A 23,034-nucleotide genomic window follows, 5' to 3' on the forward strand; every position below is an offset into this window, starting at 1 on the left:
GTGTGTCAAAGAATTAGAAATTGTGAAGATGCCTGTTAATTGGGGAATGACTAAACAAATTGTGATATATATTCATGGTAGAATATTACTATGCTAAAACAAAACAAAACATGAAGAGACTTCGATGAAAGAATAAATAATGAAATGAGCAGAACCAAAAGAATACTATGTATAGTAACAGCATTATTGTTTTAAGAACAGCTTTGAGCAACTAATTCCTGATTATTATAAATACCCAAATTAACCACAAAGATTCTATAAAGGAAGATATTGTTTGAATCTAGAAAAAGAACTAACATTTATGTATATATGTATATGCATTATATATATATGTACACAAGTACATATATATAATGCATACATACATACTTTTATTTGATAGTAGCCATCTCTAAGTTAGGGATGGGGGAAAGAGGAAAAAAAAAAGAAAGACACATGGTAATTGTATATTTGAAAGGAATAACAAATTCTACATAATGGACTTGCAATTTCCGGTAAAATCTTCTGGGGTTTTTTTATCCCACTTTGTTATGGAAATACTTGTTTTATTTCTCAAGTTCAGAAAAATAAATGTAAATAAAATAATACAAACCAAAACAAAAAGATAATTAACAGAAGTAGCAGCAGCAAATCAATTGTTTCCAGACAGACCTGTACTCGACCTGGTAACAGTCTACCAACAGCCTAATTTCTTCACATAAATGTTCAGTGTTTCACATTCTTTATAGTTACAAAGTCTTTCTGGATATAACAAATTTCTTTTGGCTTATTTAAAAAAAAAAAAGTTAAAAGACTGATTTACCTAAAGACAGGTTTGTGCAAAAACATTGGACTTGCAGTCTGGAAAGATCTGGGTTTGAGTTTTATCTCACACACTTACCAATTATATACACATAGTACTGCTTTCACAGGATTGTTCTAAGGATCAAATAAGATTATGTGTAATGTGCTGTTTCTACAAGTATAGAAATTACATATATTATCACACTTGGTTAAAAGATCAGTTGGTTTGCAGAACCGTTTTTTTCTCTCATTTATTCTTTGACACAAACATTAGCTCTTTAAATAGAAGAGGAGGGAAGGATATATTTCTACATATATACATATCTCTACATTTGAAATGATGGTGATGTAAAAACAAAAAATATTAATAAATTTATATCATATGTATGTCAAAGTGCTATGTTAATGCTAATTATTATCATAATATACTTCACTTTACATGATAGATAAGATGCTGAAATGTTATATTTAAGCAAAATGTTAGTCAATTCTAGTATATTTTCTCTCTGACATCAGTGTCCTGACATTTTAACTTTGTTTGATTGACCAATCATTGGATACAGCTACTAACCCTTGAATTAGCTTTAGGTTTCTTTGCTATAAGCAAATGGTACTGGGGAATTGCTATGAAAAGGTAAGAAACAAAGAATCATATTAGAAATCAAGTCATCAAGTTAATGCATATTGTGTGGACAGAGTGCTCAATCTGGATTCAAGAAGATGTCAGTTCAAATTTCACTTTAGATACTTACTAGCTGGGTAACCCTGAACAAGTCACTCACTTTACCTCTCTCTGCACAATCAAACTCAATGATCTGGAAGATCCCTTTCAGCTCTAAGTCTATGATCCTAAGAGGAGAATGAATGGTTGGTAGGTGGTAGGGTGTGGAGATAAAAATAAAAAGTCATTTCCTTAAATAGAAAAGTATAACTGGGAGGATTTTCCTTACCCTCAAGGATCAGAGTTAGTGATAGTACTAACATTTTCATAAATGAACCTAAGGAAGAAATGTCCAGGAAAATCTCTAAAACACTAATCTTCTTATATAAAGCCAAAATACACAACATATATATTATAAATAAATAAATATATTATGTCATATATATTACATATATAATATATATAACAAAGCCAATAATATAAAATGAATAAACTGCAAAATTTCATCAAATTGCTATAGGAAATACTATGAAAGAACTAAGAAATTAAAAATCTAGCCAATACCTAAGGTATTTCTCCTACTTGATTATTTATTATTATTTATGGAATTTATTGATAGCTGTTTTATTCCTTTGTTGATATTTATGGAAACCTGAACTGAAAAAAATTAACAGGTGTTTGGCCGACAAAGGAAATGAAGCAAATGTAAAAGTTGAAGAGTATAGAAAAAGACACAGGATGCTGAAAAGGGCATTAAAGATCAACTTGTCCACCCCCTTCATTCAACAGATCAGGAAACATTAAAGAGAAAGACAATTATCTCAGGAACTACTTTGTTTCACATATGTTCATTACAAAACTACAATTCTGCCAGATTCTGGCAGTAACTCAGAGCTTTTCAAATACTTTTCAGACACTAAGACATTTCTGTCCCCAAAATGGCTTACTGTATCATACTTAACTAATATAAAAGCTGGAACAGTAATTCTGAAATTGTCCTCTCAATGATCACCACTGATCTAACTCCCAAATCCAGTGGGTTTTTTTTTTTTTTCTGTCCTCATCCTTCTGAGTTTCTCTAGCTTTGACGCTGCTTATCATCTCTTTCTAAGACTTTTTTCCTCCAGTGCTTCCTAAGGTTACATATACTTTCAATGCTCCTTAACCTCTTTAACCACTCCACCACTTAGCACAAGTTGTCTTCTAGACTTGGAATAATTTGCTCCTCTCCTAGATTTTTCAGACTCCTTGCTTTCCTTCAGCTTGACTCAAATGTCGCCTCCTACAAGATAGTTTCTCCTGTTCTCTCTGGCCGCTTCCCCATAAAAATTACTTTATTTTTTTTTTCTGCATATACATGTGCCTATATTTATGTATATGCTCTCTTAACCAATAGAATGTAAGCTCCTATGGGCAAGAACTAGTTGATTTTTGTCTTTGTATTCCTGGTACCTACCAAAATGCCTGGCTCAAAACAGTCATTTAATATAAGCGCATTTTTTGGCTGATTCATCATCTTTAATTGGTTCTTGCTCCCAGGAACAACCATGAAGTGAATATTCCTAAAGGTTCTGTCTCAGGCTGCATTCTCTCCATTCTCTTCATCCTCTCTATTTATTTATTATTATTTTTTTATTTATAGCTTTTTACAAGATATATGCATGGATAATTTTTCAGCATTGACTCTTGTAAAACCTTCTGTTCCAACTTTTCCCTTCCTTCTCCCCGCCCCCTCCCCCAGATGGCAGGTAGACCAATATATATTAAATATCTCATCCTCTCTTTTAGCAAGGTCATTCACTTCCAAGATTTCAACTATCTTTTCTTAGACAATTCCTAAATCTTTATTCCAGCCCCAACATCTCTACAGATAACTACATATAAATTAGCCCTTCATGGATATCACACTGGCATCCCAAATTTTATATATTATAAATATTATTATTGAAAATATTATATCCTCTAGCATTTAGCACAGTATACTATTTGCACACAGCAGGCATGGAATAAATGTTGGTTGAATACCAGACTGAAAGTTCCATGAGAGCAATGGCCTCCTCTAAACTTTGAACTTTTTAATTCAACTGAATCAATTCATACTGTGTCTACATCAGATTTATCTAAGCTGTAAGAAAAATGAGTTCAGCTTATATTAAGGCCTAATCAATCCTATCTAGCAGATCCAGATTCAGAATAGAAGTAAGGCTTCCCTAAATAGTTTATTTAGGTGTTTTCTTCAGTTCTTCTGGATCTTGATAAAGCAATAAAAATTTCTTGATTAATACTGATCATTTCTGTATGAGAAGAAGGAAGGGCTGTTCTTCAGTTGGGAGTGAAAATAAGGTAGTGATGATTGAGGATAGGCTCAGGCTTTCCCCCTACATCCCTTCTGCATCTTCTTACAGGGAGAACCCATTTCCTGAAGCAACAGCAGGTGCTAGCAGAAATGGGATTCTGTGATCAGAGATCTGGAGATGGAAACCCCCTTAGTGGTCATTTGCTTGACCTCCCTTTACAGAAAGGAAAATGAATAAGGAAGTTTGAAGCTAGAGTGATGGCCAAAGGGAGTAGAGACGGTCATAGAAGAGCCTGAAAAAGAATATATTAGTTAATCAATATAACCAGGAATCCCCATACTTCTAACCTGAACACTCAAAAAAGGAATAATTAATTTCCTACCTATGAAAACGTTCAGGGTGACTGACAGAGCACCAGAAGAATGAAATCCATTGTTGGCACCAGGAATAGTAAAGTTTTATTGGAGTAACATAAGGACATAGAATTTTGGCTTGTCAGTATCTACTCACTATCCTTATTTTGCAGATGAGAAGGGAGGGCTAGAGAGGGAACATATTTGTTAAAAATCTTCTGATTTTTAATCAACTGATGCATGATTTAAACCTTTTTCTACCTATGTATTAGAATAATACTTCATGTTTAATTATTGTAAATCAATTATTAATTGATATTAGTAACCATCATAAAAATCATTGATAAAAATGCCAGGTAGGTACTGTCAGTATCAACAAATATATTTTATAGATTAGTAAACTGAAGCAGGGAGAGGCTTCTTCAAGATCAGATGGAAATGGCTTGCAATACTATTCATCATCAATTAATATCTAACCACTTACAATTCTCCTGAGCAGAACTTATTTTCCCTGAGTTTTAGATGGAGACTAGACAATTCCTGGTTAGCATTTTTTCATTCCAATTTCAGAAATTAGATGGAGAACAAAGTTTGGTTCAGAAACCAAATTTATTCAATAAAAATAAGGAAGTATCATTTTTCTGAATATCAAACTAAGTCTCAATGATACATTATTAAACTAAAGGATCTTAATAAGAACATATAGGAGCACTTTTAAGAATTCTTTAATAATTTATGGGGGTGATATTTGGAGATGTATTTTATTAAATAAAATTCCCATTTTTTTGGTCACACTTTTCTGGATCCACTACTAAAAGAATTGAAAGCAGTTGCTTTATTTTCCCTTTCTCAGTTTAAACAATTAAAAATAAATTAAATAGCAAATTAATTGAATTAATTTAATAATAAAATAAATAGCAAAATTAATTGTACAATATTTCAGAGTCTGATTCTTTTTCTACAGCAAAATAACGTTTTGGTCAGGTATACTTATTGTGTATTTAATTTATATTTTAATATATTTAACATCTACTGGTCATCCTGCCATCTAGGGGAGGGGGTGGGGAGGGGGGGTAAGAGGTGAAAAATTGGAACAAGAGGTTTGGCAATTGTTAATGCTGTAAAGTTACCCATGTATATATCCTGTAAATAAAAGGCTATTAAATAAAAAAATAAAAATAAAAATAAATAAATAAATAGCAAATTAATTTTACTTCTAAGTTGTTAAACACATATATAAAGTAGTTTTCTCAGTTCTGCACAAAATAAAGTTTTCTTTAGTGTGACTGAATGAAAGAGGAAAAAGTTCTATGATCGGGAAACTGTTAAAAATTTCTGTCCAAGTCAAAGCATCACTTAAGATCCTTTGTTATTTCTAAAACACTGTCTCTAGCCCAGAAATAAATATAGATTTAAATATTTAAGAAAAAGAACACAGTGCTAACAAAAATCCAATAATCTAATATAGCAAATGCATAGTAGATCAAGGATTAAGAGTAAATTCATCTATAACTAGGAGGGGTAAAAGCCTGGTTATAAGGTTCACTAGCCCTGACTTTTAAAACAATGCAAAATGGCTTGGGTTGGGGGAAGGCATAGGGCACCACAATAAAGAAACTCTTCTATCACTCTTCACTAAAGTATAGGGCTTTATCTTCCCCTTTCTTCTACAGAACAACATTAGAAATACCTAAAATAAACAGAAGTAGAGGCTACAGCCCACATCTTGTACACACAACCCTTTTTCAATTTAGATTCCCCAGAGATCCCAGTTACTCATATCATATTCCCAGGCTTCCAGGACATGGTGATATATAATGATCTCATCATGGAAAACCCCGAGTACAGCATTTAATAGAGTTGGAGACCCCAATGAACCAGGAAGGAAAAGAACAGTTGGGAGGAAATGGCCTATTAAAACCTCTCAAATATGAATTCAAAATAATATAATTAACCCAAAGTTGTATCTAAAAATGATTTTTACTCTATCTACCCCTTTCCAACCAAGTAGATCTTACCTGGATCCTGAAAAAAAATATATAACTGTACAACTTTCCTCAACCTTCATTTCTTTCATTTTTTTCTCTTAAAAAGTCATATCCAACACATTTTTTGGGGGGAGGACAAGGAAGAGAGAAAAAAACCCAGCAAAAGTCAAGAAACTAATAGGCAGAAAGAAAAGAGGCAGAAGCATTGGAAATGGCAGCTTATTTGACACACTAGAGCTGGACCTGTCTGCAATTGCCTTCTGTTCAACCAAGAGGCACAAACTTAATAAAATATCTCTGAGGAGGTATTCTATCCATCTTGCATCCTGAAAATCACATGTAAGAGAATGGATTTGCTGGTGGCAAGGCACATTAATGATGCAACAAACATGAAAAAAATGAGACACATGAGCTAAACACATGAAGCATTGGGAAGAATTCTATATACTTGCACAAGGACAGAATCATAGGGTGATAGACTAAGCTAAAGAATGAGGGAAGGAAATGGAGAAAGGAGGGGAAGGAGGGAAGGAGGGAAGGAGGGAAGGAAGGAAGGAAGGAAGGAAGGAAGGAAGGAAGGAAGGAAGGAAGGAAGGAAGGAAGGGAGGGAGGGAGGAAGGGAGGGAGGGAGGGAGGGAGTGCAGACAAACGTGCACTCTTAGGATCATCTTTTAAGGAGAAAGAAATTCTTCTCTTTTTCTATCCTCTGTTTCAACCCCCATCTCAGGCATACTCAATTTGGACGAACCTGAGAAAGTCACTTAACATCTCAGTGTCCCAAGAAACTAAAACTTCTCTAAGTTTCATGAGCAAAGAGAGTTTCCTTACTAGGAGTTTCCCATAGGAAATTACGAGTCCAGAAAAAAGAGTTTCATCAAGGCCCCTGTTTCCTAGGTTCACTTGCCACATTAGGAATGGCCAAGGGAAGGACTAGAGAAAAAAAGTACTTGACACATTGTAAGCAGACAGCTAATAAATGCTTGTTGATTGCCCGATAAAAGGGCATGGCCTCGCATTTAAGAGAGCTCAGAGAGGTCCGTGTTGATGATGCAACCTTTCACCTGAGCAGCCCCGGGGATCGAAAGGAGGCGTCCAATTTCTGGTGGGGGAAAAAGTTATCCACCCCGGTGGGACCCCTTCCAACACAGACATGCCCCTTATCATATCCTCATGCTACCGGTCCGAGAAAGCAGCAGATAGAGCAGGAGTGCAGACAGCACTGGACAGCAGTCACAAACCCCGAGTGTTCCTCTGGGCTTGTTCCCTTGCAGGCTGTGTGGCATCGGGGAAGTGGCTGTCCTTCTCGGTGCCTCAGTTTCTGTCTCCTTAGATGGGCAGCTCTAGCATCCCTGTCCCCCCACGGGGCTATCTGAGGAAAAGGCTGCGGAGCAGAGCCCGCCGAAAGGAGAGTGGCCATCAGCAGCACGCCCTGCCATCTCCCTGAGGGTTCCTGTATGCACCTCCCAGGCGCGGGCAGCCCCCACCCCGCGGCGGCGGCCCCACGCCGCCAGGGGGTCCCCTTCGCTACAAACAGCGCACACACGCTGGCTGGGGCTCGGGCGGAGTCCGGCCCCGCTCCCGGCCCGATCCCTGCCGGTCCGGGGCTCCCTTCCTCGCTAGCTCGCTCACCTCCCTGGCAGCTTGGCGCTCCTCTTCCAAAACTGCTTGCTGTTGTCTCCGGCCATGACTGGAGCCCGGGAGTGGGCTGCAGGCGGGGCCGGGGAGCGGGGGGGATTCGGAGAGGCGCTCCAGGACCCCGCCACCCGAGGGCACAGCAAGGCCGCTTCCCTCCTACTGCCGCCGCCGCCACCGCAGCCGCCGGTCACTCGCTCCCACCTCCTGGGGGCGCCATCTTGGATGTGGGCGCCCCCTCCCCCGCCTCACTACGCCGCGCTGCTGCCATTGGTCGGCGGCGGGGACCGTCGCCGCGCAGGCCAATGAGGAACGTGCGTCATGTGGGCTGCCGAAGCCAAGATTTACATCAGGAGTCGGGCATACAGGTGGGCAGCGGGGGAGGAGTCCCAGAGGATGGAGGGGCGGGACTTTGAGGCGCCAATCACGGAGAAGAACTGGAATAGGTAAAGAAACACACACCTTTGTAAAAGGAAAAAGACACCTTTTTGTTGAGTTGGGGCTCTTAGGACCCGAGTTGACTTTTTGCTTTTCTGTTTCTTTTCTTATCCTTTTCTCTACCCATTCAATTCTCTTCTTTCTCTTCCCTTTCACTTTCTTTTCTTTTTGGGGGGATGGGGTGGAGTGGGGCAAGGAAGTCCTCACCTAGAACTAGAACTCTTGTTCCAAAAGTTAGAAACCCTAAAGGGCTCGTGATGAAAATACTGTCCACCTCCAAAGAGAGAACCGTTGAACTCTGGGAACAAAATAAAGTATTATTTTCTTGCCCTTTTCTTTGATAAGGCTAATGGGGAAATATTTGCATTATAGCATGCATAATTAATATCATTTGCTTGCCTTCTTAGTGGGTAAGGAGTGATTGGAGGGAGGGAGATAATTTGGAACTCAAAATTTTAAAAGAAAAAATGTTTAAAAGAATAATAAATGTATTTTTGAAAATAAAATAAAAGTAAGGAACCCTAGGATTCCATTGTCCTTGTTCCCATCACCAACTATTTTTATTGGCTCCATACACATAATGAAAAATCTTCCCCTTCTGGACCACTTCCTTACCCATAAAGCAAATGCCTTTGACTTAGAGCTACCACTTCTCCAACAAAATAGTGGTTGGTTGATGAAAATCCATTTAAGCATTTAGAGGTGAGGTACACCACATAAAAGAAGTAATCTTTGTCTCAATGAAGTTCACATGCTAGATATTCCACATTCTTTCAGTTAGTTGAGGGAGGGAACCTGGTGTTGTAGATAGGCATCTGGGCCCCAAGCAAGAACATCTGAGTTCAAGTCTCACTTCCAACACGACTGGCTATACAGCGGCTAGTCACTAACTTTTTAGTTCTGTAAGCAACTTTCTAAAGCTATAAAATTGAAGTGAAAGTACTGAACAGTATTGGTGGAGGTCGTTCCCTACAGAAATGAAAAGAGGTCCAGTGCCGATTCATTCAACCAACATACATTAAGCTTCAACCATATAGACAAAAATTGCACAGAAATGAGTGGGCAAGTATCAGCAGTATACAGAAAGATTTTATTGATACAGAATCATATTATAGAAAGCACTGTTTATGAAATTACAGAGGTGGAACCATAAACAATTGAGTGTAATAGACAGTATTATATATGTGCATTAGAAATAGACAAATGTATTTTTTCAAAAATAAGTGGGAAAGTCATTACTTTATGACAACCTAAACACTAACAAATAGAATATAAGAAATTGAATAATGGTTTCAGTCAATAACTCATTGAGACCAGGGTACCAAATATCATTCTGGTGGGAGGGCATGATTGCTTTCCATTGGTTTTATCATTAGAGAAGTGCCCTCCAAACATACTTGTATTTAGGAAAAACCCTCCTTCAATCTATTTCTATTTTCAAATTGTACTGCCTATTGAGATGAGTCTCACATACTTATCACCCAGGAATGACCCCCATTCAAACTAACTTTTGCCCCTTTCTTCAAGTTTCTTTTGTCTCATGATTTTAGTATTGTAAGATTTAGTGTAGCAATCACTCAACTCATTGCTTTTAAAGACTTTTATCATATCCTCTCACCTTTTCTCCACATACTTTCACTATATCTCTTTTTTCTCTGACCTGTTATACTCAAAAGGAAACTGCTCCATTTATCCCTTTGATCATTTTAAATGAAGATTATCTAATTATATCTATCTCTCGTGAAATGTTGTGACTAGAGCTATATACAGCATTCCAGATATGGATAGACCATGGTTTTGTGCAAGGTACAAAAAAAAAAAAAAAAAAAAAAAACTGGTTTTAATAGAGCATGGTCAACCTTAATCATAGCACCAATATAGATCAAAAAAAGCATCCTTCCTAAAATGGACCTGGATATGCTTCTCCTTTATTTCTCTCATTATCTCCACCCAGGTAATAGGAGGAAAAATTTTAGTATCTCCCATAAGAGCAACCAACAACAAGACAACCTTTTCTAAGTCAGGCTCACAGGATTTTAAAACATAAGACAATTTTATTTATGGGGAAAATAGAAAAACATTGCATCCAAGCCCAAAAGAATTAATCCCTCCCCACCCCCTATTCAATTTTGCTTCCCAAGAACATGTACAATCCTTATGATCTATAATATTACTTTAAGTGGTGCTCCAGAAAAGAAGAATGTCTCTGGGTCTTTGTAGTGTTCTACTCCTGCTGCTTCCATTACTACTTCTTGTATTACTACTGATATTCTCCAGCACTTGTTGGCTCACCATTCTCTCTTTTAATCTGCTTACCAGCTATTGAGGTTTACCACCTCCTTGATCTTCCGTTCTTCGGCCCATAAAATTATTACATTAGAGGAACTTCAGCTGCCTGTATTACAGGCAGCTATTTCTCTTCTCTGGGGCCAGAATGCCTTTAGGCTATTTACACCTGCTGTTTTACACTGAAACCTCAGAGCCTCTATACACTAAGTGTACTTAACCTGTTTTCTGTCATGGACTCCTTTGGCAATCTGATGAAATTTACCAACACTTCTCTCAGAATAATGTTTTTAAACTAATTTAAAAATATACATAGGATTACAAAGGCAGTCAATTATATTGAAATACAATTTTCAAAAAATTTTAAGTAGCTCTAAATCACTATTGATTCGAGAAATGCAATTAAAACAACTCTGAGGTACTACCTCACCTCTATCAGATTAATCAATATGATAAAAGACAAAAATGATAAATGGTGGATGTGGGAAAACTGGGATACAATGTTATTGTTGGTAGAATTGTAAACTGATCCAACTACTCCATTCTAGAGAGCTATGTCAAAAGAGCTATAAAACTACATGCCCTTTGAATCGGCAATACCATTGCTATGTCTATATCCCAAAGATATCAAAAAGAAAGAGGAAAGGACCTACTGTACAAAAATATTTATAGGAGCTCTTTTTCTGGTGGCTTAAAATTGGAAATTGAGAGGATTCCCATCAATTGGGGAATGATTAAACAACCTATGCTATATGATTGTGATGAAATATTATTGTAGAATAAAAAATGACAAGCAGGATGATTTCAGGAAAAGCTGAAAAGACTTACATAAACTTATGCAAAGTGAAGTGAGCAGAACCAGGAGAACATTGTACACAGTAACAAGATTGTATGATGATCAACTGTGATGGACACGCTTTGGCATTTCAGTGAACATTTCTCAATGAGTTCCACATATAGGAACAATACTCACTGGCTTTTAGCTTCTAGTGTCTCTTCTACAGATCTGAATGGATACAGAAAAAGGGGAGGGAGGGAGAGAAAAGTAGGATTAAGAGAGGAAGGGAAGGAAAGAGAAGTTTCACTTCCTAACTGACATGAGAGAGAGAAAGCTAATTGGTATTACTGTTTTTATATCAAGTTGATATGGAAAAAGAGATTTCTCAAGTCTCCCATGTGAGGCTTTTCAGCATGAAAGTGAAGGAAGAACAACATCAGTAATAAAAACCAAGTGATTTAAGCAAGAATAGTTACTGTGGGTACAAGCAAATTCACTCCAATGAGGGAGCAGTGTAGGAGAGCTTTAGAGCTTTGGCGCAGCTTAGCAGTGGATAGAGCAGTGGACATATTATTTACTGAGTTTTGAGTAAAAGAATTGAGTTATCCCTGTCAGTAAAACTCCAGATGGGATCCCAAGAGTAGTGTTAACTATGAGAATCATCAAAAGCTGCCAAAGGGCTTTCAAAGGTCAGTATAGACCAGTGGGATCAAATTCAAATATAAATGGATGCCTTCAACTACATTTTGACTTGGAATACCACAAATTAACATTTTGGGGAGATACTGAAGTAGTTTGTCATTTCCTTCTCCAGCTCATTTTACAGAAGAGGAAACTGAGGCAAACAGGGTTAAGTAACTTGCCCAGAATCATACAGCTAGTAAGTGTTTGAAGCTGGATTTGAATTCAGGAAGATGTCTTCCTAATTCCAAATCTGGCACTCTATCCACTGTACTACTTAACTCTCCTGAATATCCTTAATTTTCTTTTAATAACCAGTTGTTACAGTGTGTTTTAACAATCTATTATTTATGATTTTTCCCAAAGTTTCTACTATTTTGAAATTCTAAAAATTACTCTTGAAACTATCCTTTTAATTCTTTTCACCTTTTATTATTCTCCCATACATCTATTTTTCATCTTCTGGTCACAAACAGTGGGAAAACAGCTTGGAATATCAGGAAGTAGAATACTTGATTGACAAGACTGACAAGACTGACTGTTGAGTGTTCTTGAACACTTTGGGAAGATTTCATGGGAAAATTAAATATTAAAGTGAAATATAACTGGAAAAGAAAAGATCTAGGCTGGAAGATATTAAGAAAAAAAATAATTGCAAGGCTGAAATATTCATGGAAGAGGATATAACAATAATTTTTTAAAATCTTTGATCCACATTATAAAAATATCATTGGTAACTTTGTTCATAACAATCAAGTAGAGAAAAAATAGTCAGACATCAGATTATAGAGGAGCCTGTAAAGAATTAAAAGTAGTATAAACAACATAGTAAAGGATTTTCTAAATAGGATGTTCAAATGTGATCAGTCCCTGGACCAATAGTTTAGTTGAACAAATTTGTTTTTGTTTTTTTTAAATTTTTTTTATTTAATAACCTTTTATTTACAGGTTATATGCATGGATAACTTTACAGCGTTAACAATTGCCAAACCTCTTGTTCCAATTTTTCACCTCTTACCCCCGACCCCCTCCCCTAGATGGCAGGATGACCAGTAGATGTTAAATACATTAAAATATAAATTAGATACATAATAAGTATACATGACCAAAACATTATTTTGCTGTATAAAAAGAATCAGACTCTGAAATATTGTACAATTAGCTTGTGAAGGAAATCAAAAATGCAGGTGGGCATATATATAGGGATTGGGAATTCAATGTAATGGTTTTTAGTTATCTCCCAAAGTTCTTTCTCTGGGCATAGTTGGTTCAGTTCATTACTGCTCCATTGGAAATAATTTGGTTGATCTCGTTGCTGAGGATGGCCAGGTCCATCAGAACTGGTCATCATCTAGTATTGTTGTTGAAGTATATAATGATCTCCTGGTCCTGCTCATTTCACTCAGCATCAGTTCGTGTAAGTCTCTCCAGGCCTTTCTGAAATCATCCTGTTGGTCATTTCTTACAGAACAGTAATATTCCATAATTTTCATATACCACAATTTATTCAGCCATTCTCCAACTGATGGACATCCATTCAGTTTCCAGTTTCTAGCCACTACAAAAAGGGCTGCCACAAACATTCGTGCACATACAGGTCCCTTTCCCTTCTTTATAATCTCTTTGGGATATAATCCCAGTAGTAACACTGCTGGATCAAAGGGTATGCACAGTTTGATAACTTTTTGAGCATAGTTCCAAACTACTCTCCAAAATGGTTGGATTCGTTCACAACTCCACCAACAATGCATCAATGTCCCAGTTTTCCCGCATCCCCTCCAACAATCATCATTATTTTTTCCTGTCATCTTAGCCAATCTGACAGGTGTGTAGTGGTATCTTAGAGTTGTCTTAATTTGCATTTCTCTGATTAATAATGACTTGGAGCATCTTTTCATATGACTAGAAATAGTTTCAATTTCTTCATCTGAGAATTGTCTGTTCATATCCTTTGACCATTTTTCAATTGGAGAATGGCTTGATTTTTTATAAATTAGAGTTAATTCTCTATATATTTTGGAAATGAGGCTTTTATCAGAACCTTTGACTGTAAAAATATTTTCCCAGTTTATTGCTTCCCTTCTAATCTTGTCTGCATTAGTTTTGTTTATACAAAAACTTTTCAGTTTGGTATAATCGAAATTTTCTATTTTGTGATCAGTAATGATCTCTAGTTCTTCTTTGGTCATAAAGTCCTTCCCCTTCCACAGGTCTGAGAGGTAAACTATCCTGTGTTTCCTCTAATTTATTAATAATTTTATTCTTTATGCCTAGGTCATGAACCCATTTTGACCTTATCTTGGTGTACGGTGTTAAGTGTGGATCCATGCCTAGTTTCTGCCATATTAGTTTCCAATTTGCCCAGCAATTTTTATCAAACAGTAATGAACAAATTTCTTAAAAAATAAAGATGCAGGCGATACATAGGAGAGACAGTGTAACTGACTATGGATAAAGTTGTTCCAGAAGTAAATGATCCGGGGGCAGCTAGGTAGTGCAGTGGATAGAGCACCAGCCCTGAAGTCAGGAGGACCTGAGCTCAAATGTGACCTTAGATATTTAAGGCTTCCTAGCTGTGTGACCCTGGGCAAGTCACTTAACCTCAAATGCCACAGGGGAAAAAAAAGAAGTAAATGACCCATTTCCTCTCCTTCCCCAAATTCTGTAAGTCTGTAACCACATTCAGTCTTCCAACACCTGCCTTCCCTTTTATGTCCAAGGTCCATGATTTTAAAGCACAAGATTGTGATTTGTGAACAGTTGAGGGGAGGAAGTCTGCCCCCTTCCTCTGTAAAACCCTAGCAGTCTACTCCTAGTTCTATGACTCTATTGAATATCTCTACTCTAAAAGGGAATCTTGGGAATATTAGGATGAAGTAGAGGAAATTAACCCATTTTCGTTTTGAAAAAATGATTTCACATGGTAAGAAAGATGATGCATACATGATTTCATATTTGATATTAATAAAGTGAGATTGGAAAATACTACTAGGATTGGAATTTTCTCTTGCAATCTCTTTTCAGGCAGAGAATTCAGAGTTCATAGGATTGTAGTTTGGGAAACACCAGCCTATTCTAATTGAAATATTGCATAAATCTAAATCAATACAAGATTAGCTATTTTTGAATAGTTCTTGGAGTGTTAGTAAATTCTTACTATCTTAGCTGTCCTTCATCTAGAGATCTTTGGACTAGTCATAGTAGAGAGGACTGGTTATAGTAGAGAGATGATGAGAGAGAATGAGATAACTTCTTATCCTTGAAAGTATCCATAGTTCAAAGAGAAAAGAAAATATACTTCAAAAATGTACTTTTAAAAATATACAAAGTTCTTTTTTTTGTAATTTTATTGTACACATTATTGTGTTTCTATTTACTTCATTCTGCATCAATTCATAGAGGTTTCTTGAGTTTTTCTGAAATAATCCATTTCATCATTTCTTAGAGTAGTAATACTAATTCTATTATATACCCATAATATAATTAACTTAAGACATTTAATAGTAGTTGGACAGCCATTTAGTTTCTAGTTCTTTGCTACTGCTCCTACTACCAAAACAACCTGTTATGATTTTGTAAATATGCTCCTTTTGCCCTTTTTTTTAATTGATTTTTTGGGCACAATTTAGTGCAGGGATTCTTAATTTTCTGTGTCATGGATCCCTTCTTAGAATAATATTTTAAATACATAAAATAAAATCTATAAGATTATAAAGGACAGTAATTATACTGAAATACATGTATCATAAGTTTTTTAAAAAAACAAGTTCATAAGAATACCATTTTCAACTTTTTTTGTTTTTTTTTTCTCATTTTTCCCTTTTGTTCCAGTTCTTTTTTCACAGCATGACTAATGGGAAATATGATTAATATGATTGCATCTATATCAGATTGCTTGCCATTTTGGGTAGGAGAGAGGGGGAAATTGGAACTCAAAATCTCATAAAAGTGAATGTTGAAATATTATATGATGATCAATTCTGAAGGACGTGGCCATCTTCAACAATGAAATGAATCAAATCAGTTCCAATAGAGCAGTAATGAATTGAACCAGCGAAAGAATTCTGGGAGATGACTATGAACCACTACATAGAATTCCCAATCCCCATATTTTTGTCCGCCTGCATTTTTGATTTCCTTCACAGGCTAATTGTACACTATTTCAAAGTCCGATTCTTTTTGTACAGCAAAATAACTGTTTGGACATGTATACTAATATTGTATTTAATTTATACTTTAACATATTTAATATGTATTGGTCAACCTGCTGTCTGGGGGAGGGGGTGGGGGGAAGAGGGGAAAAATTGGGACAAAAGATGTGGCAATTGTCAATGCTGTAAAATTACCCATGCATATAACTTGTAAATAAAAAGCTATAATAAAAAAAAGTGAATGTTGAAAACTATCTTTACATGTAATTGGAAAAAATAAAATATTATAAAGTAGAAAGGGGGAAAAAAGCAAGTTCATAAACTCCAAGTTAAAAATCTTTGATTTATTGACTTTGGGGGCATAGATTGCTTTCCAGAATGGCTGGACCAATTCAAAACTCTAACTACAGTGCATTTGGGTATGTGTTTTCTAGTAGCTCCTCTAATTGCCAATTTCCTTTTTTGTTATCTTTGACAATTAATTTGCATTTTTGTAATTAGAAATGACTTGGAGCATTTTTTATATTGTTATTTTTTTCCTTTGAAAACTGACTGTAAATGTGTTAAAAATGAATGTACATGTATAGCCTATATCAGATTGCTTGCTTGCATGGGGAGGGGGAGATAAGGGAGTAAGAAAAAACTCATAATTGGCAAAATAGCCTACCATTATTAAAAAATTCAAAAAGAAAACTATCTGGGCATCTTCTTTGATCTATTGGGGAATGAGTTGTGTTTTTACAAATTTAAATCATTTATTTCTATATTTTTGACATGAAACCTTTATTAGAAAAATTTGCTGCAGAGATTTTTTTTTAGGCTGCAAGCAAGGGGCAGGGCATCGCAAAAGGAGGGCACCGCTACTGGAGGAGAGGGAAAAGCAGGAGGTCTGGAGGGAAAACCTTTCTAGAAGGGGCAAAAATTTAAGTGTGAAAAGTCTAAAGGGATCAAACTGAAATAGGAAAGAAGGACAATGAATCAATAAGCATTGAGTGACTACTGTGTATTAAGCTGTGAAAAGGAAGAGTTAGGTCAAGTGGTGTAGACTGTGTTCAGAGAAGCAACTGCTATTAGGGACCTCTGCCAGATGTGGAATAACCTTGTGATTCTTGAACAGGACAGGGAGTTGACAACCTCTTCTTAGCTAGTTTCTTCCACTACACAATTAGAAGTGAGATGAGGGAGGTGGGGAGGGCATCCTTCCTCTCCACTGGAGATTCCTCTGATTCCCTACACCTCCCCAGCTGCAAATGTAGGCTGACCCCTTGCTGGGAGATCTAACAGGGCTGCCTCAGACCCAACTTAAGCACCTTCTCCTCCCCATTAGCCTTCTCCTACAACTGGAAGATGGATGTGCCTCTGCCAGAATTGATAGCTATTATTATGCATTTGACAAATATGGAAACTGCAAAAGTTGAGTTATTTGCATGTGGTAACTTAGCTGGTAAGTTTCAGAAACAAGATGGGAATCAGGACCACCTGACTCAAATTCCAATCCTTTTTCAACTACCCAGTAGTAACAGGGTTTCTCATCTCAAGAAATCTCCATTCTAGGTAGAAAGGAAAGGATACAAACATATACAAAATTAAACAACAATAAAAGATTTAAATAATATTCAAGAGGATGTAGAAGTCAACTAATGAGCCATTACATGATTTTATATAAAATGGATTAATCAAATGATAATTACTAAAGGAGAAGTTTATAGGCAGGAGAACTCACACTGTAAAAATGGGGTAAAGATCTTAATACACAAAGGGAAAGTCATGTAGAGAGCAACAAGAAAATACAATTCAATTCATTTTATTTTGGGAAACTTCAATTTCTACATCTGTAAAATATAGGCATTGGAATAAATGACCACAGAAGTGCCTTCCAATTTTAGATCTATTATCTTGTTAATTAATATAATTAATAAAATTCAGCAAGTATTTTTAAAATATTCACTATGGTCCAGGTACCGATCTAGGTTTTGGGAGTGCAAAGACATTTCCTTACATTGCTCAAGAAGCCTCCATTCTACTGGAGAATAAACAGAGAGAAAGTTGGAAAGGGGAATCAGGAAAAAGAAAGGAGAATGTAAGTTAGAGTTCTGGGTTCTATTCTCAACCATCCCCAACTGCCATCCTTGGAGTGGACAACAGTGAAAACAGGTTTAGAGATAAGTGGGAGAGAAGAATTTGACATTGTGTCGTAGCAACTGAAAAAGGACAATTGCCATCCTGCTTCACATTTGGGCTGGGGAACTGAGATGTCCTTGGCAAAAGGTTCTGTCTAATATCCATCTACTATCTTTTGTAGGAGACTTTGGTGTGAGAATGCGGCAGTGGTTTGCCATAAATGCCCAGCTGGGCACTTTTCTCTCTGGTGTCTTCACTATCTTTGCAACCAACATGTACGTTGTGTTTGAAGAGAAACACATGGTAAAACTCAATTGTACTGAGCAAAATGAGGAAGAAAATCTTAATGTTATAAATGACTTTATCATCTGTTGGAGCTATAAGATCACCCTCTGCTTGTCACTTATCACCATCTTCATCAGCTGTTTCCTCTTGTACTCTGTACATGCCCAGATCTATAAAGGCATGGTGATCTATGTCATCTGGATTATCTTCTATGAAGCTGTCAACTCCCTACTGCAGATCCTGACCAACAAGCCTAATGACAAGTCCCCTTCAGAAGTGAAGTTTTTACGCTGGTTTGGCTTGATTTCCCGTATTTTCATGCATGCGTTCTGGCTTTTTTTTGTGATCACATATGCTCATAAAGTATACAAAAAGCAGGTGCAAACTAATATCACTTCCTACACCAACCGTCTCTCTACCAGTATGGAATCAAAGCGAGAGAGTTCATACTACCCAAATTTTCCAAAGCTCAGTTCCAGAGCTCCCAGATCAACATAAAAAAAGCCAATCCTTTAACCAAGAGGCAAGATTTCTGGATCCAGGACTCTTAGATCTAATTCTCACTCTTTTTAATTTTCTCAAATTTGAATTTGGAATTGAATTTGAATTTGAAACTTGAATTTTCTAAAATCTCCAGTTTCTCTAATAGTTCTGTCAAACTGGAGTCACTCAGTTTGAGATGCTTGGTAGAGTTGTGGACTTTTTTTGGTGGAGGTGAGGGGGAGTTGTATGTGAAGGAGTATCATTAGGTGGGCAGAGGAAGGAAATTGTAAATAAGTTCATATTCGGAATGTTCTGCTTAGGTTAATAATTGTTTAGAGAAGTAAGGTGATAAGGATAAAAAAAGTGAAATAAAGATACATTTCAAGGTAACTGTCTCTGTATTTCATATATCCATATTTGACCAGTAAAACCAACTTGGAACTATTGTCCTTCTCATTCATTTTATTTTAGTCTCCAAGTATCAGAGGCAGAATCATTCATATCTATATCCCAGTCCATTAAAGGTTATACAAAGGAATCTGTAATGCACACTAATATTCATATGAGGGGACCAGTTTAATTCTACAGTTAAGGAGTATTTGTTGAATGGAAATTGTTGGATGAAATTGATGAGAGGAGAGTCATTGGATGAGAGAACAATGTAATGCCATAAGAAATCCTATCTCTCTACTATCTACCTCAAAAATAGTGCTAGAAAGGGAACAAAATTACCTTAACAAAACCTAACAAACCTAACCATACCTAACAATTGCCTAACAAAATAGGGAAGAAAAATATTCAAATAAATGAACAAAGAAAAAATGCAACACAATGAAATTAATTTTCTAGATTAAAAGAAATCAAAGCAAAAATACCTGAAGAAAAATGAACTGAGGGTTGTTCTGAATTGGGCCTGATTGAGGTCAGTCCCCAATAGTTTAGCATTAATATTGGAACAAAATGAGATCTCATTCAATAGATAATAAAAGATTTATTGGTCAAAGATATGCACTGAGAATACTTCAAGTTGATTCACCTGAGTGAAGCTTCCTTGCTTTAGTTGTTTGTCATGAGCCATCAAGCATCAGAGAGTATCTGGAACTTTTCCTGGTTGTTGTCAGGTTTATAGATAGGAAACCAGGTTGTGAGGTTGGGCAGGGAGGGCAGCTAAGTTAAATAGTGGGTTGAACATTGGGCTTGGAATCATGAAGATTTATCTACATAAATTCAAATTCAACCTCAGACATTTACTAGTTGTGTGGTCCTGGGCAAGTCACTTAACTCTGCCTCAGTTTCTTCCTCTTTAAAATGAGCTAAAGAAGGAAATGATAAAACTCCTCCAGTATTTCTGCTAAGCAATCCCCAGATGGGTCATGAAGAGCCTTACATGACTGAAAAATAACTAAACAATAACAATCAGAATGTGATGTCAATATTTTAAGCCTTTACTCTCCTGAACCAATTAAGTGAGAATGGTTTAAATACAATTTAAGGAAAAACTAGCCTAATTTGCTTTGGAGAAAATTAGAGGTTAAGATATTGCTTCTGCTACATCCAGTTCCTTGACAATAAGATCCTTAAAATCGTCTAATTTTTTTCTTTTAAGGATTTAAAATAATTTTGCTCCTTTTTGATGCTTCTATTGCTAGTTTAAGGTATAAAGAAGAAAGCTAGTCTTCCTTGGCACTTCTCACTCTATCATCTCATCTATTGAGGGACTTAGTGAAGTTACCTGACCTTAGTTAATCAAGAAGTCTACTATAGGCTTCATTAAAGTTTACTGTTCACAGTGGGTCTCTCAATATAAAAAAGTGACCATAAGAAGGAACAACATGAGGAACTTTAGGGCTATAATAAAGATACTGACACTTACTGCACAATCACCAATCCTCCTCTTGGATAAAGGGAACCATACCATCAACCACCTACTTAGTTCCCTCCTTTTTCCTGGAACTCACATGGTGGGGGTGGAGAGTGGGGAGGGAGATAGAACACAAGAATCTTCCACTCATGAGAGACTTCTGAGGAATTGATAACTTTTTTTTCTGCGAGGAACTGACCAGACACTTTCATTTCCCTGCTGTTGGCAGAAACCAAACCCCCTCCCAAGAATGCCAATCTTTGGATCTTTAAACTCTACCGGGAAAAGCAGCAATGGGGAAGGGTCAATTCATTCTATATTATAGGAAATAGGAGGTTCAGTACTGTTAGCTTTTTTCCAATTCTTCTGCTGGCTGGGCAGCTATTCCCACTAGGAGTTAATTATTCTATTTGTTCTCTGTGATCCAACTCTCTACCCTCTCCTGCACCCCCGTCACTGAAGCTTGCTCCCTCACCTTCACTACTACAGTCTTCCTGTGCTTGGTTCTGTACTCTGATGCTGGGGCTAACTGCTTCAGAGCAGGAAATTCCAAAGATTCTAGACAATCATTTGAAAGCTTGGGTTCGTCTCCAATATAGAAAATTTCTCCTGATAACAGCTAGCCTCTACTCAGGAAATCAGGACCTACTGACATCTCAAAATAACAAGACTGCCACCAATAGTGGAACTGTCTAGCTCAGGGTCATCCACTTATGTATAGAGCAAAACAAAATCAATCTTGGTTGCTTTTTGCTAGAAATTCTCCATATATACTATTGGCTATGACCGAGCAGTAGTTATTTCTGCCAGGAGAGAGAGAGTTATAGTTCATAGTTTAAAGTAGAAACTTTTGAAATTGATACAACACCTCTGCCTATGCTCATCTTGATCTGGGTGCTGTTGGCACATTTGTTCATATCCCTAATTCTGGAAAAGTCTCTGGGGTCCTGGAAAGAATTAATCATAGTCTTTTCAAGTACCTAGTACCTAATGGCTTGTACCAAATAATCATGACAAAACCCATATGTCACAATTCTGGTTGGTCTCTCAAATTACAAACTAAAACAAAACAAATTTCAATTAGTCCCTTTAGCACAATTGTTAAATGATCTTTAAATTCCAAGAATCTATTTTGATTTGCATTTCTCTCTCTCGGAATTTTTCATGACATCTCTCAACCAACTGGCTCATATCCGTATACAGTTATAAGACTGAGGCCTTCATCAACTTCATTGCCATTTTTAAAAAATCAAGGGGAGGATTCTGGGAAGATGTCAGAGTAGGTCAGAAAATTCCAAGCTCTCCAGATTTCCAGCACAAACTAACAAAATTGCTCCTCTTAGAGAACATTGAAAAACAGGGAGACTGGGGGGGGAGGGAGGGGAGAACAGTGAAAAACAAATAAGACAGAGTAGAATAATGATCCTCCTGGGGCAACCCTAAAAGACTTAAGAAAAACCCCAAGGTTGAGGTTAAACCAGTGTGAAAGTATAAATACCTGCAGGCTAATTCTTAAAAAACTATAAGCAGTTTGGGATAAGAAGTCACTATTTCACAAAAACTGGTGGGAATACTGAAAAGCATTTGGACAGAAACTAAGTATAGAACAATATCTTACTCTTAATCTTACACTTACAAAATAAGTACATGATTTAAATGTACCCCAAAATGGGGTACATGATTTAAACATAAAAGATTATTCCATATCAGGGGTCCTCAAACTTTTTAAATAGGGGGCCAGTTCACTGTCCTTCAGACTGTTGGGGGGTCCGATTATAGTAAAAACAAAAACTTTGTTTTGTGGGCCTTTAAATAAAGAAACTTCATAGCCCTGAGTGAGGGGGATAATCGTCCTCAGCTGCTGCATCTGGACCACGGGTGTAGTTTGAGTACCCCTGCAAGTAAATCAGGTCAGTATGAAATAGTTTAGCTGTCAGATCTGTGAAGAGAAGAATTTATGATCAAACAAGAGATAGATCTTTATGGGATGTAAAATGATAATTTTTTAAATGCCACTTAATTTTTTCCAATTGCATATCAAGATAATTTTTAGCATTCATTTTTACAAGATTCTGAGTTCCAAATTTTTCTTCCTTATTTCTTCTCACCTTTTCCTAAAATGATTAGGAATTTGATACAAGTTATACTTGTATTATCATGTAAAATATATTTCCTTATTAGTTATTGTTATATTAGTTATAGAAGAAACAGATCAAAAGAGGAAAAACATGAAAAA

General features: G+C 36.5%; 2 protein-coding genes across 2 annotated transcripts in view; one reads left to right on the forward strand and one right to left on the reverse strand.

Moving 5' to 3' along the window:
• TBC1D22B (TBC1 domain family member 22B) overlaps nt 1-7,896 on the reverse strand; it is a 93,958-nt gene extending 86,062 nt beyond the window's left edge. Inside the window, exon 1 of the mRNA XM_031964945.1 lies at nt 7,712-7,896. Coding sequence (XP_031820805.1) covers nt 7,712-7,767 — 56 coding nt within the window. The 5' untranslated portion in view covers nt 7,768-7,896. The remainder of the gene's footprint in view (nt 1-7,711) is intronic.
• A 10,224-nt stretch (nt 7,897-18,120) lies between these two features.
• TMEM217 (transmembrane protein 217) lies at nt 18,121-19,874 on the forward strand. The gene has a single exon (XM_031964946.1). The coding sequence runs from the start codon at nt 18,368-18,370 to the stop codon at nt 18,950-18,952; it is 585 nt and encodes a 194-aa protein (XP_031820806.1). The 5' UTR covers nt 18,121-18,367; the 3' UTR covers nt 18,953-19,874.
• Nucleotides 19,875-23,034: the final 3,160 nt, after the last annotated feature.

Source organism: Sarcophilus harrisii, chromosome 4, assembly GCF_902635505.1.
Source record: "Sarcophilus harrisii chromosome 4, mSarHar1.11, whole genome shotgun sequence".
Taxonomy (NCBI): domain Eukaryota; kingdom Metazoa; phylum Chordata; class Mammalia; order Dasyuromorphia; family Dasyuridae; genus Sarcophilus; species Sarcophilus harrisii.